At 40.4% G+C, this 14989-nt stretch overlaps 1 protein-coding gene across 1 annotated transcript; it reads right to left on the bottom strand.

Annotated features, from left to right (window-relative positions):
• Nucleotides 1–1358: 1358 nt before the first annotated feature.
• Nucleotides 1359–14860, bottom strand: LOC110511905 (piggyBac transposable element-derived protein 4-like). Its single transcript, XM_036972707.1, has 5 exons — nucleotides 14808–14860; nucleotides 13566–13629; nucleotides 8944–10187; nucleotides 1494–1534; nucleotides 1359–1367 (listed from the first exon to the last, which is right to left on the bottom strand). Exons 2-5 carry the CDS (start codon nucleotides 13598–13600, stop codon nucleotides 1359–1361), a joined length of 1329 nt encoding a protein of 442 aa, XP_036828602.1. The 5' UTR covers nucleotides 13601–13629; nucleotides 14808–14860.
• Nucleotides 14861–14989: the final 129 nt, after the last annotated feature.

Below are 14989 nucleotides of genomic sequence, written 5' to 3'. Positions count from 1 at the left end.
AATGTCATTGTAAATATAAACCTTTGACACTTATGAAATGCTTGTAATTATACTTCATCATTCCATAGTAACATCTGACTAAAATATCTAAAGACACTGAAGCAGCAAACTTTGTGGAAATTAATATTTTTCATTCTCAAAACTTTTGGCCACGACTGTAGGTCGCATTCTGTATCATACAGCTATTAAAGTTATATATTTAGAACTACCTGCTCGATTGGAATCCAGTGACGTCTGTGTCTTGAGTGTCCTAGAACTGTTTAGTTTTTTGTGTTCTGACGAAAATAGAATGAATAAATAAGTAGTGTAAACATTGTCAGTAATTACCAGGAAACTTTACAACATTTGTTTTAAAATCACACTGAGATTGTTAAAACGGGCCTTAGGTTATTGAGGGATCTGATTAGGATTTACCCTCGTAGCAAGGCCGTTTTATCATGTGGAGGTTTCATTCGGGTCTCTATTTTAAAAAAACACTGTCTTTGGCAGGAGAAAGACCAGATTCAGAGGAACCAGAGCCAGGGACGTCCAAACCAGCAAGACGACACCAGTGTTCCCACTGTGGAAAGGGTTGTAACCACTTATTTGAGCTGAAACAACATGAGAGAATACACACTGGGGAGAAGCCTTACCACTGCTCCCAGTGTGGAAAGAGTTTTAACCAGAAAGGAAACCTGAAAACTCATGAGAGAATACACACAAGGGGGAAGCCTTACCGCTGCATGCAGTGTGGAAAGATTTTTAACGATTTGGGAAAGCTGGAACGGCACGAGAGAATACACACAGGGGAGAAGCCTTACCACTGCTCCCAGTGTGGAAAGCGTTTTAACGATTTGGGGAAGCTGGAACGGCACGAGAGAATACACAGAGGGGAGAAGCCTTACCACTGCTCCCAGTGTGGAAAGGGTTGTAGCGATTTGGGGACGCTGAAACGACACGAGAGAATACACACAGGGGAGAAGCCTATGCACACAGGGGAGAAGCCTTACCACTGCTCCCACTGTGGAAAGTGTTTCGTCCAGTCAGGGGAGCTGAAACGACATGAGAGAATACACACAGGGGAGAAGCCTTACCACTGCTCGCAATGTGAAAAGATGTATAGGCAGAAAGGACACCTACAAGCTCATGAGAAAATTCATACAGGGGAGAAGCCTTACCAATGCTCCCAGTGTGGAAAGTGTTTCACCTGGGCAGGGTATCTGAAAAAACACGAAAGAATACACACAGGGGAAAAGCCTTACCCCTGCTCCCAGTGTGGCAAGTGTTTCAATGAGACAGGGGATCTGAAAAAACACGAAAGAATACACACAGGGGAGAAGCCTTACCCCTGCTCCCATTGTGGCAAGTGTTTTAACCAGTTAGGGGCCCTGAAACAGCACAAGAGAATACACACAGGGGAGAAGCTTTACCACTGCTCCCAGTGTGGCAAGTGTTTTAACCAGTTAGGGACCCTGAAACAGCACAAGATCATACACACAGGGGAGATGCATTACCACTCCTCCCAGGGCGCAAAGCATTTGCCCATTTAGGAAGCCTGAAAGAACATGAGACACAGAGGAGAAGGCTTTACAGAAGATTCGATTTTGGGAAAACATATTACTCATAACAGTCACGTAAACATCATTAGAGAATCTACACAGGAGAGAGAAATTACTTCTCTTAGCATGTATATTGATATTTCACATCTCATTGACTCACAACTCATCAGAGAACATACACAGTGCTCCCATTGTCTTATATTGTTGACTGATAATGTGTTGACCTGTTTTTACCAGATGAAATTGCTTCTTCCAGTTATTGATAAACATGTACATGTTAAGAAACTGACTGTTAGAACTGTTAAGGCTCCATGGATTGATGAGGAATTTAAAAACTATGTTTGAAAGAGTTGGGGCAAAAGGAGTGGCTAATAAGTCTGGCTGGCTTACATACTGCAAATTGAGAAATTATGTGACCAAACTCAACAAAAATAATATGTTTTATTAGGAAGCCAAGATCAATGATATAAAGAATGATGGAAAAAAACATCATGAAAGAAAAGCAGTGCAAGTATTGAATGTTGTAAAGTTAGTGTGGGAGAGGTGGAACAATTGTTATCGATCAATAATGACAAACCTCCTGGCATTGACAACTTAGATGGAAAGCTACTGAGGACAGTAGCTGACTCTATAGCCACTCCTATCTGTCATATTTTTAACATGAGCCGAGAGGAAAGTCTTTGTCCTCAGGCCTGGAGGGAAGCCAAATGAATCCACTACCTAGTCATGTAAGACTGGAAGTAAGACTGGAACATAGTATCAACAAGAACTCTTAGTTCCCTTTATCCATCTGTTACCTAAAATATAGTTTCAACACACAGACATCTGACTTTGTACAGTTGACCTTTTCATGCACTTGCAAGGTGTCTACCACTGATTCTTTATCTCAAGCTAAAGCAAAACATGAATCATTGTACTTTTGTCATCACAGGTGTTCCTGTAATGTACAGATATCATCAAAGTTCTTACAAGTCAAATGACACACATCTCTGACACACTTATCCCACCAGACATGCCACCGGGGTCTTTTCACAGTTCACAAGATTCCAGAACAAATTCAAGAAAGCATACAGTATTATATAGGGCCCTTATTGCATGGAACTTCCTTCCATCTCATATTGCTCAAATAAATAGCAAACCTGGTTTAAAAAAAACAGATAAAGCAACACCTCTCCCCTATTTGACCTAGGTAGTTTGTGTGTATGCATTGATATGGAGGCTACGTGTGCCTTTTACAAAATGTATGTAGTTCTGTCCTTGATCTGTTCTTGTCTATTGATGTTCTGTATTATTGTCACGCCATAGAGGTTTTTATTCTCTATTTTGGTTAGGCCAGGGTGTGACTCGGTTGGGAATTCCAGTTTATTTATTTCTATGTTTTCTATTTCTTTGTTTTTTGGCCAGTGTGGTTCCCAATCAGGGACAGCTGTCTATCGTTGTCTCTAATTGTGAATCATACTTAGGCAGCCTTTTTCCACCTGTGTTTTTTGGGTAGTTGTTTTCTGTATAGTTGATTTGTCTTACAGAACTGTTCATTCTTCTCTTTGTTATTTTGTTCTAATGTTTTTTGATTAAATAAAAATCATGAACACTTTACCACGCTGCGCTTTGGTCCATGCCTTCCAACGAGAGACGTGACAATTATGTGTCATGTTTTGTGTTGACCGCAGGAGGGGTAGCTGCTGCTTTTGCAACAGCTAATGGGGATCCTAGTAAAATACCAAATACTAAACTCTGTTGTTCTCTCTGAGCTCAGAAATAAAGAATCTTGGTTTGACTTGGACTCCAGCAGATCCTTATATTATTATATCCACTACAACTCACCCACAGATTGCTGTTTCATGATTGTCTCAATGAAGAGTTCCTCATTCCACTTTCCTGTGGGCTTTTACAAGCCTCCCACTGGTTGAATAAACATTGTTTCCACGTCAAATTAAAAAACATGCTTAACATTGATGAACCTTCACTATCTTCATCCCTAAACTAGCAACATTAACTATTGTCTATAGTTATTCTCAATGACCTTCCTGGCCTTATGAAATCCTAGCTAAATACAATGTTCCCACCAGTTTTCATGTCTTTGGTTATGCAAACATTTGTTTACTAGATTATATTTCTCATTAAGATGAATATTGTTTTAATTCTGCATGGGTCACGCATTGCTTTGGTCATGTGTTCCCTTATGGGTCAATGATTTTAATTAGAATATAGCAATTATGCTCTCTCCTCAATCACTTACAGTTTCTTTGGAAAGTATTCAGACCCCTTGACTTTTAGGTTTAGGTCATCAATAAAGGGGACATCTTAAATATTACAATGACCCTTTCAAAGACAGACATCCCCCGGACCTCCCCCTATAACTATTTTTAAAAGGGTAAAATGATCTGTTTTCTATAGCATTAAGGTCAGGGCGTGGTGATGCCCACTCCAATACCTGGACTTTGTTGTCCTTAAGCCATTTTGCCACAACTTTGGAAGTATGCTTGGCGTCATTGTCCATTAAGAAGACCCATTTTCGACCAAGCTTCAACTTCCTGACTGATGTCTTGAGATGTTGCTTCAATATATTCACGTACATTTCCTCTCCCATGATGCCATTTAATTTGTGAAGTGCCCCAATCCTTCCTGCAGCGAAGCACCCCCACAACGTGATGCTGCCACCTGTGTGCTTCACGGTGGGGATGGTGTTCTTCGGCTTGCAAGCATCCCCCTTTTTCCTCCAAACATAACGATGATCATTATGTCCAAACAGTTCTATTTTTGTTTCATCAGACCAGAGGACGCCTTCAGGCGTTTGGAAATCACTCCCAAGGATGAAACAGACTTGTGGAGGTCTACCATTTTTTCCTGAGATCTTGGCAGATTTGTATTTATTTTCCCATGATATCATGTAAAGAGGCACTGAGTTTCAAGGTAGGTCTTGAAATACATTCACAGGTGCTCTTCCAATTAACTCAAATGATGTCAATTAGCCTATCAGAAGCTATAGACATAATCTTCTGGAATTTTCCAAGGCTGTTTAAAGTCACAGTCAATCTAGTGTATGTAAACTTCTGACCCACTGGGATTGTGTAATAATCTGTCTGTAAACAATTGTTGGAAAAATGACTTGTGTCATTAACACAGATGTCCTAACCGACTTGCCAAAACTATTGTTTGTTAACAAGACATTGGTGGAGTGGTTGAAAATGAGTTATAATGACTCCAACCTAAGTGTATGTAATCTTTAGCTTCAACTGTAAATAATGTATCCTTCACTATCTATTCTTCACTATCTATTGCATCTTAGCTGCTGTGTTTCTGCTCATCCATGTTTTATACTTCTATATTTCCCATTCCTTTATTGGATTATGTGTATTAGGTTTAGTTGTGGAATTTGTTAGATATTATCTGTTTGATACTGCTGCACTGTCGGATCTAGAAGCATAAGCATTTCGCTACACTCACAATAACATCTGCTAACCATGTGTATGTGACCAATAACATCTGCTAACCATGTGTATGTGACCGATAACATCTGCTAAACATGTGTATGTGACCAATAACATCTGCTAACCATGTGTATGTGACCAGTAACATCTGCTAACCATGTGTATGTGACCAATAACATCTGCATGTCACCAATAACATCTGCTAACCATGTGTATGTGACCAATAACATTTGATTTGATCAAAACACACTGTGGCTTTGACTTCAAGAAGAGAATGGGCTGATGGGTGGTGGTGCTACTCTATAGGTAAGGCTGTCCAATATGAATGTTCAATACACACAATAGGTTGATCGGTAGCCAGCTAGCTGCTACGTCTTTAGCCGGACAGCTAGCTAACACGGCTAGCTATCAACAAAGTCAAAATGGACTCCAGGCCTGGTGGTGGCAGTAGTGCAAATACAACCACTGTTTACCGGAGCTTCCTGAGTGAAAAATAATTTGGCTATATAAAGAGGGCACGACAAACCCTATTCCCCCTCAGGAGACTGAAAAGGTTTGGCATGGGTCCTCAGATCACAACGCAGGGCCAGACGGATTACCAGGACGTGTACTCCAAGCATGCGCTGACCAACTGGCAACTGTCTTCACTGACATGTTCAACCTCTCCCTGTCTGTAATACCAACATGTTTCAAGCAGACCACCATAGTCCCTGTGCCCAAGAACACCAAGGTAACCTACCTAAATGACTACCGACCCATGTCACTCACGTATGTAGCCATGAAGTGCTTTGAAAGGCTGGTCATCTCTGTGAAGATGGGAGAACCTTCCAGGACAACCACCTGTGATTGCAGAATTATGCTGTGAGGAAATTCCTAAAAACATGTTTTTCCTTTGTCATTATGGGTTATTGTGATGTCATTATGGGTTATTGTGATGTCATTATGGGTTATTGTGATGACGGAAAAACTTAATTGAATCTATTTTAGAATAAGGCTGTAACGTAACAAAATCTGGATTTCCGAATGCTGTCCTCTCCAAATGTAGCTGTATTTTATTGGTTGGAATTGTTTTAAGATGGCCATACTGTGGATTATTTAGCTGTTTGATGTTTAATTCTAGGACCCCTTTAGGTATAAATATATATATATATATGTGTAATACCAGTCAAAAGTTTGGACACTTAAAAACCTTGAAAAGAAAAATCCAGTTATAAACGTGTTTTCAATGCATTTCTATGGGCAATATTAGTAAAGCCCAAATTAAATATTTAATTTATTTATTTATATGTATATACAGTACCAGTCAAAAGTTTGGACACACCTACTCATTCCAGATATTTTCATTATTTTTACTTTTTTCTGCTTTGTAGAATAATAGTGAAGACATCAAAACTATGAAATAACATATATAGAATCACGTAGTAACCAAAAAAGTGTTAAACAAATGTAAATATATTTGATGTTTGAGAGTCTTCAAAGTAGCCACCCTTTGCCTTGATGACAGCTTTGCACTCTTGGTAATGTAGAGAAAAGTTAAAATAAAGAAAAACCCTACAATGAGTTGGTGTGTCCAAACTTCTGACTGGTACTGAATATATATTTATATAGATATATTTAAATCAAATATTGAATTTGGGCTTTACTAATATTGCCCATAGAAATGCATTGAAAAACACATTTAATAACTGGAAAAAAATACATATATTTGTTTTAAGTAATAAGGTTTTGAAGTGTCTGTCCTATATCTAGGTGATATAAGAAAGCTCAGGTAATATTTTATATTGTTTTACATATATTTAACCCCTTATTTTTGGGGGCACAAAACTACCTCCGTGCTTCCATGTGTGTGTATAGGTTACCTTCAAATGAGTTCCGATGATCAACATAGAGAACACACTTTCACAACCCTCCCAAACCTCTCTACAACATCCCCAACAAACACCTTCACAACCCTCCCAAACCTCTCTACAACATCCCCAACAAACACCTTCACAACCCTCCCAAACCTCTCTACAACATCCCCAACAAACACCTTCACAACCCTCCTAAACCTCTCTACAACATTCCCAACAAACACCTTCACAACCCTCCCAAACCTCTCTACAACATCCCCAAACACCTCCACAACCCTCACAAAATCCCCAAACACCTCCACAAACGTCTCTACAACATCCTGACATCTGAAGATATCAGTGGTCACTCTTCATCAAGAGCAGGTATGATGAATCTCTCATCTCAGACATTACAACTAATGTGCTGTGAGATTAAATGCTGTAATGTTGGAGGAAATCAATTGTAACTGTTCATGCAATGGACAAATCTTTCTCTCTCTAGATTGTCCTCCATTAGACTCTCCTGGTGCAGGACAGAGTCAGAGTGCTGGTAATTTTCATGTCTACTGATTTCAATGGTGTCAGAAGTCTCAGAAGTGATGCGTAGCACCAGATTTAGCCAACAGCTCATTTACATCTGTCCAAGGGAAGATTTGAGGCCATCTAGATGTGTCTCTCTGAGGCCCACCGGAAGTGATGCAACATTTGAGGTTTTGTAGAGAGCTGCTGCTGACACCATGTCCTCTGTTGCTATGGTTACTCTGATCACTTTCTTACTCATAGTCTCTCCTTTATTATGTATCTTCTGTCTGTCAGCTGACAGACCCTACCAACCAACTGACAGACCCTACCAACCAGCTGACAGACCCTACCAACCAACTGACAGACCCTACCAACCAACTGACAGACCCTACCAACCAACTGACAGACCCTACCAACCAGCTGACAGACCCTACCAACCAGCTGACAGACCCTACCAACCAACTGACAGACCCTACCAACCAGCTGACAGACCCTACCAACCAACTGACCGATCAAACAACTGACCAACCTTTCAACCTACCTTACCTTATTAAAATCCTTTTCGGGTTACTTTGTGCAATTTCCGCCTGAAGACATACCCTAATCTAACAGCCTGTAGCTCTGGCCCAGAAGCAAGGATATGCATAGTCTTGGTACCATTTGAAAGAAAACACTCTGAAGTTTGTGTAAATGTGAATTGAATGCAGGAGAATATAACACCATAGATCTGGTAGAAGAAAATACAAGGAAATAAACATACGTTTTCTGTTTTTATAGTTTTTTGCATCATCTTTCAACTGAAACAAGAACATCCAAACATACAGATAGGATGCTGGGGGTGGTTTGAATGGAGAACATAAGATGGCAACAGTATTTGAAAAAAGTTTCAGAAAGATATCTTCAGGAATGAGTGAGCTACATGACATTGAGTATATAGTCACCTAGGTGTCCCACACAAGTTGCCCAAATGTACCCAAGGGGCCGAATTGGTACAGTGATACATTTTGAAGTAAATTACTATATACAAAACACTCAAATGCCATTCTAACATATTCCCCCCCCCCCAAAAAAAAATATGAACATTTGAAAAAATGTCAAATAACAAGGGTAACTATTTACGCACATTCAATGTATAATGTACAATATTGTGAAGACCCTCAGTCCTCTACACAATATTGTTCTTCTGATGCCATGCCCAATAGCAGTCTCTTTCTGCTGTAAAGCAGAGGGTTACTGAACAGCTGGTGCAGGTGATGGGGCATTTCCTGTGACACAGAACACAACGACGTCTCCCTACTGTGCCCTTTTTGCCCCGAGGCACATTCATGTCTGCAGAGATGAATCTGGGCAGGTGAACACTACTAGTTGGAGCAGAGGGGACAGAAGGTGCTACAGTGGACTTGCTGTAGCTAGCAAGCTCCTGGATGAGCAGCTCTCTGAAGGCTAGCTGTGAGATGGGGGGCTGTCCACAGCTCTTAGCCATTTCCTTCTGGAGGATGAAGGCATTCACCACAGCAATGTCAATGAAATGATAGAAAAATGTCTTGTACCATTTCATTGTCTTGTGGAGAACATTGTAGTATCCTATCAGCGCATCTGACAGGTCCACACCTCCCATGCTCTTGTTGTAGTCCTTGATGGCTGCAGGAATGGGGACATTTTTGGTGGTCCATGCCCCTGAAGCGTCCTTCACACGCCTGACGACGTGATCACCACTGAAGGACTTGTGGATAGTGGAGCACATCGCCACCTCTCTGGTGTCCATCCACTTCACAAACAGCAGGCCATCTTCACGGATCCATCTCATGGTACCCCGCTCAGCCTGCTTAGGCATGTCGTTCACCCTGGTTTTCGGAAAGCCCACTCTGTTGGTCCGAATGGTGCCACAGGCCCACACATCCAGCTTCCTCAGGTCTGTGAACAGGGTAGGGCTTGTGTAAAAGTTATTCACAAACAGTTTGTAGCCCTTCCCTAGCAGCTGAAAATCTAATAACTGCATAACGGAGTCATAGCTCAGTCTCTTACCGGTCGCACAACTGTTCTTCCCCTCATAGACAAAAAAATTGCACGTGTATGCACACGCAGAATCGGCCAAAACAAACAGTTTGTAACCCCATTTAGTCGGTTTGTTATGCATGTAGTGTTTTAGGCCATTTCTGGCCTTTGAGGCTACCATCCTCTCATCTATGGAAAGGTTCTGGGCAGGCTGAAAATAGGTTTTGCAGGCCTCAATGATGTCGAGGTAGAGAGGTTTAATTTTGCAGAGCTTATCAAACCTTGCCGTGCCTCGTTTCGTCTCGTTGTCCTTATCAACTTCTGGGTCACTGATATGAAGCGCCCCTGAGATTGTCAGAAACCTTTTGCATGATATGACAGTGGATGGGAAAGGCAGTTGATAGAGGGGTGCAGATTTCCAGTAGTCCTTCAGGGTTTTTAGCTTCACAACACCCATGTAAATGACCATAGAAAAGTAACAAAAAAGATCTGACCTGGAAATGGGCTTCCATGTCTCTTTCTTGCGTTCCTGCTTCTTAGCTCCGTACTTATTAGTGTTCAACACCAGGGAATCAACAACTGCTGAGGTGAAAAACAACTGAAAAAGTTGCATGGGGCTGTACTTAGAGGTCATGGCCAGCTGAGGACCTGGTGGCCTCTTTGGTCTGAAAATTGGAGGCGGTGGAGCCACATCCTCCTCCAGCACAGAGTGCCAACGACCCTCCTCCGCACTGCCAGCAGGTTCCACACTTCCCTTCCTCCGCTTCTTTGTCACCGGCTCCACACCTCTTGATGGCCGGGCGGATGGACCAGCTTCAGTGGGGGATTTGCACCTTGGCAGTATGGGCTCCCAATCAGAATCGCTGGGACTGTGAAATAAAGACAAAACAGACACAGATTATATATAGAGTAAGTAAACATCCACTAAGGTGAGGTGTTGTATTTTATCTAAACATGGAATGGACATGTAAAAATATATGTAATATATACAGACACACAGATACACCCACAATGTAGAGCAATGTGTACTTTATACATATGTGTACTTTATATTTCATGTCATATTTTATATCTGGCAAAAAATATAAAAATATCTGAAACAACTCAAATGAATAATATTTGATATGATTCATTTCAAACAACGTTACTCACCAATCCAACACAGAATCTTCTCCATTTAGAGTCAAAAGAATAGTCACTGTCTGGTCTGACTCTTCTTGTAGTAATTCACTCTCACTATCTCTATCAATCTCCTCAATGATATCGTGTAGATCTGTATACTTTGTCTTTGCCTTCGATTTTAAAGATTTACTTGCCATAATTATTCTCTGAAATGCTGCACGTAACCAGCGTGGCCTCGTAGAGTTTTCAATGGTGAATGGTTGTGTCTATACGCTTGAGTTTCCCACAAACAATAGTCTTCCTGGATAGAATCATCACGTTGTCGTTTACCTGAGCTCATTGGCTATCTACCCAGCTAGATTTCAAGACGATCAGTGGTCATTGGTCCGAAATACAGTCAATCAACGAAGAACCGATCATATCATTGGTGCGCAATTAGGTCATTGTTTGCCGTGTTCAAATCAGTTCCTTTCGGTCAATATGTCCCGGAAAAGAACCATGAAGTGTGGTTGTTTTACTAACAAACAGAGGAATGCAATGAAACCAAACATGACTCGATAAACGTCCGTTTAGATTGAGTAATTACATCGAACGTTACGTCCAAAGTTGAAGGACACGGAATTTACGACAAGTGTTTCCTGTTAGGCTATAAAAATGGATTATATCGAACAAAACGACACTATTGTTTTGTCGTGACCTTTAGTGTTGCTAAAAGAAGAAGATCTTCAAAAGGTAAATGATGAATTTTATTGCTATTTCTGATCAATAATCACATTTGCAGTAAAGCTTTTTGAATTCTGACATGGTGGCTAGATTAACCAGAGGTTTAGCTTTCATTTGGTGTATTGCACTTATGATTTAATTGAAGTTAAATATTTATAATAATGACATTTCGGGCAATTTTTGTTGAAACGTTTCCCTAGAGGAACACCTGTCCTAGACAGGTTTTTAAACTGTCTGCTACTCAGGTCCATAAGCTAGGGTATGCATATAATTAGTAGATTTGGGTAGAAAACTAAAGTTTCCAAAACTTAAAATAATGTCTGCGAGTATAACAGAATGGATATGGCAGGTGAAAACGAGGAAAATCCAACCAGGAAGTACTATTATTTTGAAAGGCTGTTTTTCCATTGAAAGCCTATCCACCATACAAAGACTTAGGACCCAATTCATGAGCTCTATGGCTTCCTCTACATGTGACCAGTGTTTAGGCATTGTTTCAGGCTTTTACTCTGAAAAGTGAGGGCGATACAGCACTTTCAATGAGAGGACAGTGGAAATTTCCAGACATGAGCCAAGCGCGTCTTTCTTGTTTCTCCTTTTCTATTGACGAAGCTTTTCTCCGGTTGAAATATTATTTAATTATTTATGACAAAAACAACCTGAGGATTGAAGATGTCCCTTGGGGGTATCCGTACCTATGTAGGACATGCGAGGGTTAGGTTAATAAACAGGCTGGAGCTAGAACCTCGTTGTTGCGCGTCCTTATTTTAGATCATACTACATGGTGTCAGAAGTGGTTGTAAAATTCACATAAACGTGAAGGACGTACCAAGTAAATCATACATTCAGGCTGTTTCAAAGCAGGGAGGGGACAGTGTTGGAGATAAAACAGCGCATATCATTATTTTGCTAGCTAACGAGCAAGGACTAAGTTACTGCTAAGCAACATGCAAGAGGAAGAAGCTGGCGGGATTTCAGGGTTTGCGACTCCAAGTTCAACGGGCTCTGGCGCAAACACGGACAGGCCAGTGGCTTGTACTGACAGAGAATTAAATGGATCAGGCACTTTGATGAGCTTCGGATGTTTTCACTCACGAGACTCCCAGTTAGATAGCAAATGTTCCTTTTTTCCAAAAATACTATTTTTGTAGCCGAAATAACTCCGTTAGTTCTTCACGTTTGGCTGAGAATTCGACCGGAAATTGTGGTCACGACAAACATGGCAAACGTTGTTTATAATCAATCCTCAAGGTGTTTTTCAAATATCTATTCGATAATATATCAACCGGGACAGATGGCTTCTTAGTAGGAAAGAGAGAAACAATGGCTGCATTTGTCTTTTACGCACAAAACACTGAGAGACTCCAGCTGACCACTGACGCAATGTTGACGTTCAGGCTCATTTTTCAAACTAAAAGCCTGAAACTATGTATTGTGACACTAGACACATTAGGGAAGCCATAGAAAAAGGAATCTGGTTGATATCTCATTCACTGCTCAATAGGGACGCATAGGAACGCAGAGCTTTCTAAATAAGAGTCCCTTCCTGCAATATCAGTTCTGTTATACTCAGACAATATTTTTACAGTTTGAAAATGTAGAGTGTGTTCTATCCTAAGCTGTCAATTATATGCATATTCTAGCATCTTGTCCTGACAAAATAGCCTGTTTACTTTGGGAACGTTATTTTTCCAAAAATGAAAATACTGCCCCCTAGATTCAACAGGTTAACTACAGTGCCGTTAAAGACTATTTTGAAACACATTTTGTAGGGAGACACGACATTATTTTTGAGAGAGCTAGGTTTAATATACAAGAGCAGAGTGAAACCACCGACAGTTTGATCACAGCTGTTCACAAACTACATTATCGAACAAAACAAACATTTATTGTTTAACATGGAGACCTGGGAGTGACACCAGATGATCAGAGGTAAGTGATTAATTTTAATCGCTATTTCTGACACCTCTCCTTGGTTGGAAAATGGCTGTATGGTTCTGTGGCTAGGGGCTGACCTAACAATTGTTTGGTGTGCTTTTGCCGTAAAGCCTATTTGAAACAGGACAATATGGCTGGATTTACAACAAGTTTATCTTTAAAATGGTGTATAATACTTGTATGTTTGAGGAATTTTAATAATGGGATTTCTGTTGTTTTTAATCTGGCGCCCTGCAATTTCACTGGCTGTTGTCGAGGTGGGACGCACTTGTACCAGAGAGGTTAACAAGAAATTTGTGGAGTGGTTGAAAAACGAGTTTTAAGGACTCCAAACTAAGTGTATGTAAACTTTGACTGTATGTGTGTGTGTGTATGTGTGTGTGTGTGTGTGTGTATATATAAATAAATATGCAACCATTTAAACAACTGCATTAGCATGAGAAGTAAAAACTTGTTTTACTTACTCAAAACTCTGGTCACTCGCAGAGTCCTCATCCATTCCTTCTGTGTCACTCTGTTGGTCGATTTCTGCAATAATATCATCAAAATTATTATACTTGGACTGAGATTTAGCTTTTCCACTCTTAGTAACCATGTTTAACTTTTTCAGACTTGAGAAGTCTGTAGAAGAGAACGAACTGCTGTGAAACGTAAACTACCGTGCATCTGGTTTCCTTTCACCAGAGAATGAACTCTGTTGTGCACAGCTCTAGCATGATGCCTGTTTGTCCTACAAACAGCGTTCACATACTGCTGGAAATCCCAGCTCATTGGCTATCTAGCTAGGTTTCAAAACGATAAGTGGTCATTGGTTCAAGAACCTTCATGGGCTAATTCAGGTCTTGTATAGCCAATACGTAATGTAGAATCATGAAACATGTTTGGTTGCCTTCTAGAGTGTCTGAGGATTGCACAGAAACCCAACTTGACCGTGTTAAGCTATGTTTGATTGCTAACAAAATTTGATTTAAAAAAATTGTTTTGTTAAAAGTTGAAAGAGTCGGAATTCATGCAGAATACTGTTTACAACACGGATCGTGTTAGGATATACATGTCCTTTTGTCAATTAAAATAACATTACATTTATCATAAATACAGTGTAGACATTGCTAATGTTGTAGCGGAAAATGGCTGATTATCTACAGAGGCCCATTATTATCTACATAGAGGCCCATTATTATCTACAGAGGCCCATTATCAGCAACCATCAGTCCTGTGTTCCAATGGCACGTTGTGTTAGCTAATCCAAGTGTATCATTTTAAAATGCGAATCGAACATTAGAAAACGCTTTTACAATTATGTTAGCACAGCTGAAAACTGTTCTGATGAAAGAAGCAATAAAACTGGCCTCCTTTAGACTAGTTGAGTATCTGGAGCATCAGCATTTGTGGCTTTGATTGTCGATGTTATTTTAATGGACCAAAAAAATGATTTTCTTTCAAAAACAAGGACATTTCTAAGTGACCCCAAACTCTTCAACGGTAGTGTATATATAGAAATACAGGTTTAAAATTTGCACCAATTGATTGGTGAAAAGAACAGGTGGCTAAAGTCAAACAAGATTTTTATTAGTCGGGGACAGCCCCACTGGTAAAAGATACTAGTCCATCTTCATGTCAACTAACAGAACTCTGCTGGTTGTCCTGGTAACAGATACCAGTGGGAAGATCTATTATTTTTGTTCAAACTAAACTACAGCACTTACTTTGATGAGTCAAATCTGATCCTTTCTTCTCTTCTCCTTCTCTCACAGTTCCACTCAGCCCTGTTGTTTTCCTGCAGTCCACCAGCAGCACAGACAACCTCTTCCTACCCAGCAGTAAGGTGCTACCAGGAGAGGCACGACACGGGGACTCCGGGAGGGAGGAGGGGCTAGCGTTGTCCTGG

The sequence above is a fragment of the Oncorhynchus mykiss genome, unplaced genomic scaffold (assembly GCF_013265735.2).
Source record: "Oncorhynchus mykiss isolate Arlee unplaced genomic scaffold, USDA_OmykA_1.1 un_scaffold_190, whole genome shotgun sequence".
Lineage (NCBI taxonomy): Eukaryota > Metazoa > Chordata > Actinopteri > Salmoniformes > Salmonidae > Oncorhynchus > Oncorhynchus mykiss.
This window is presented reverse-complemented; position numbering and strand designations above follow the sequence as displayed.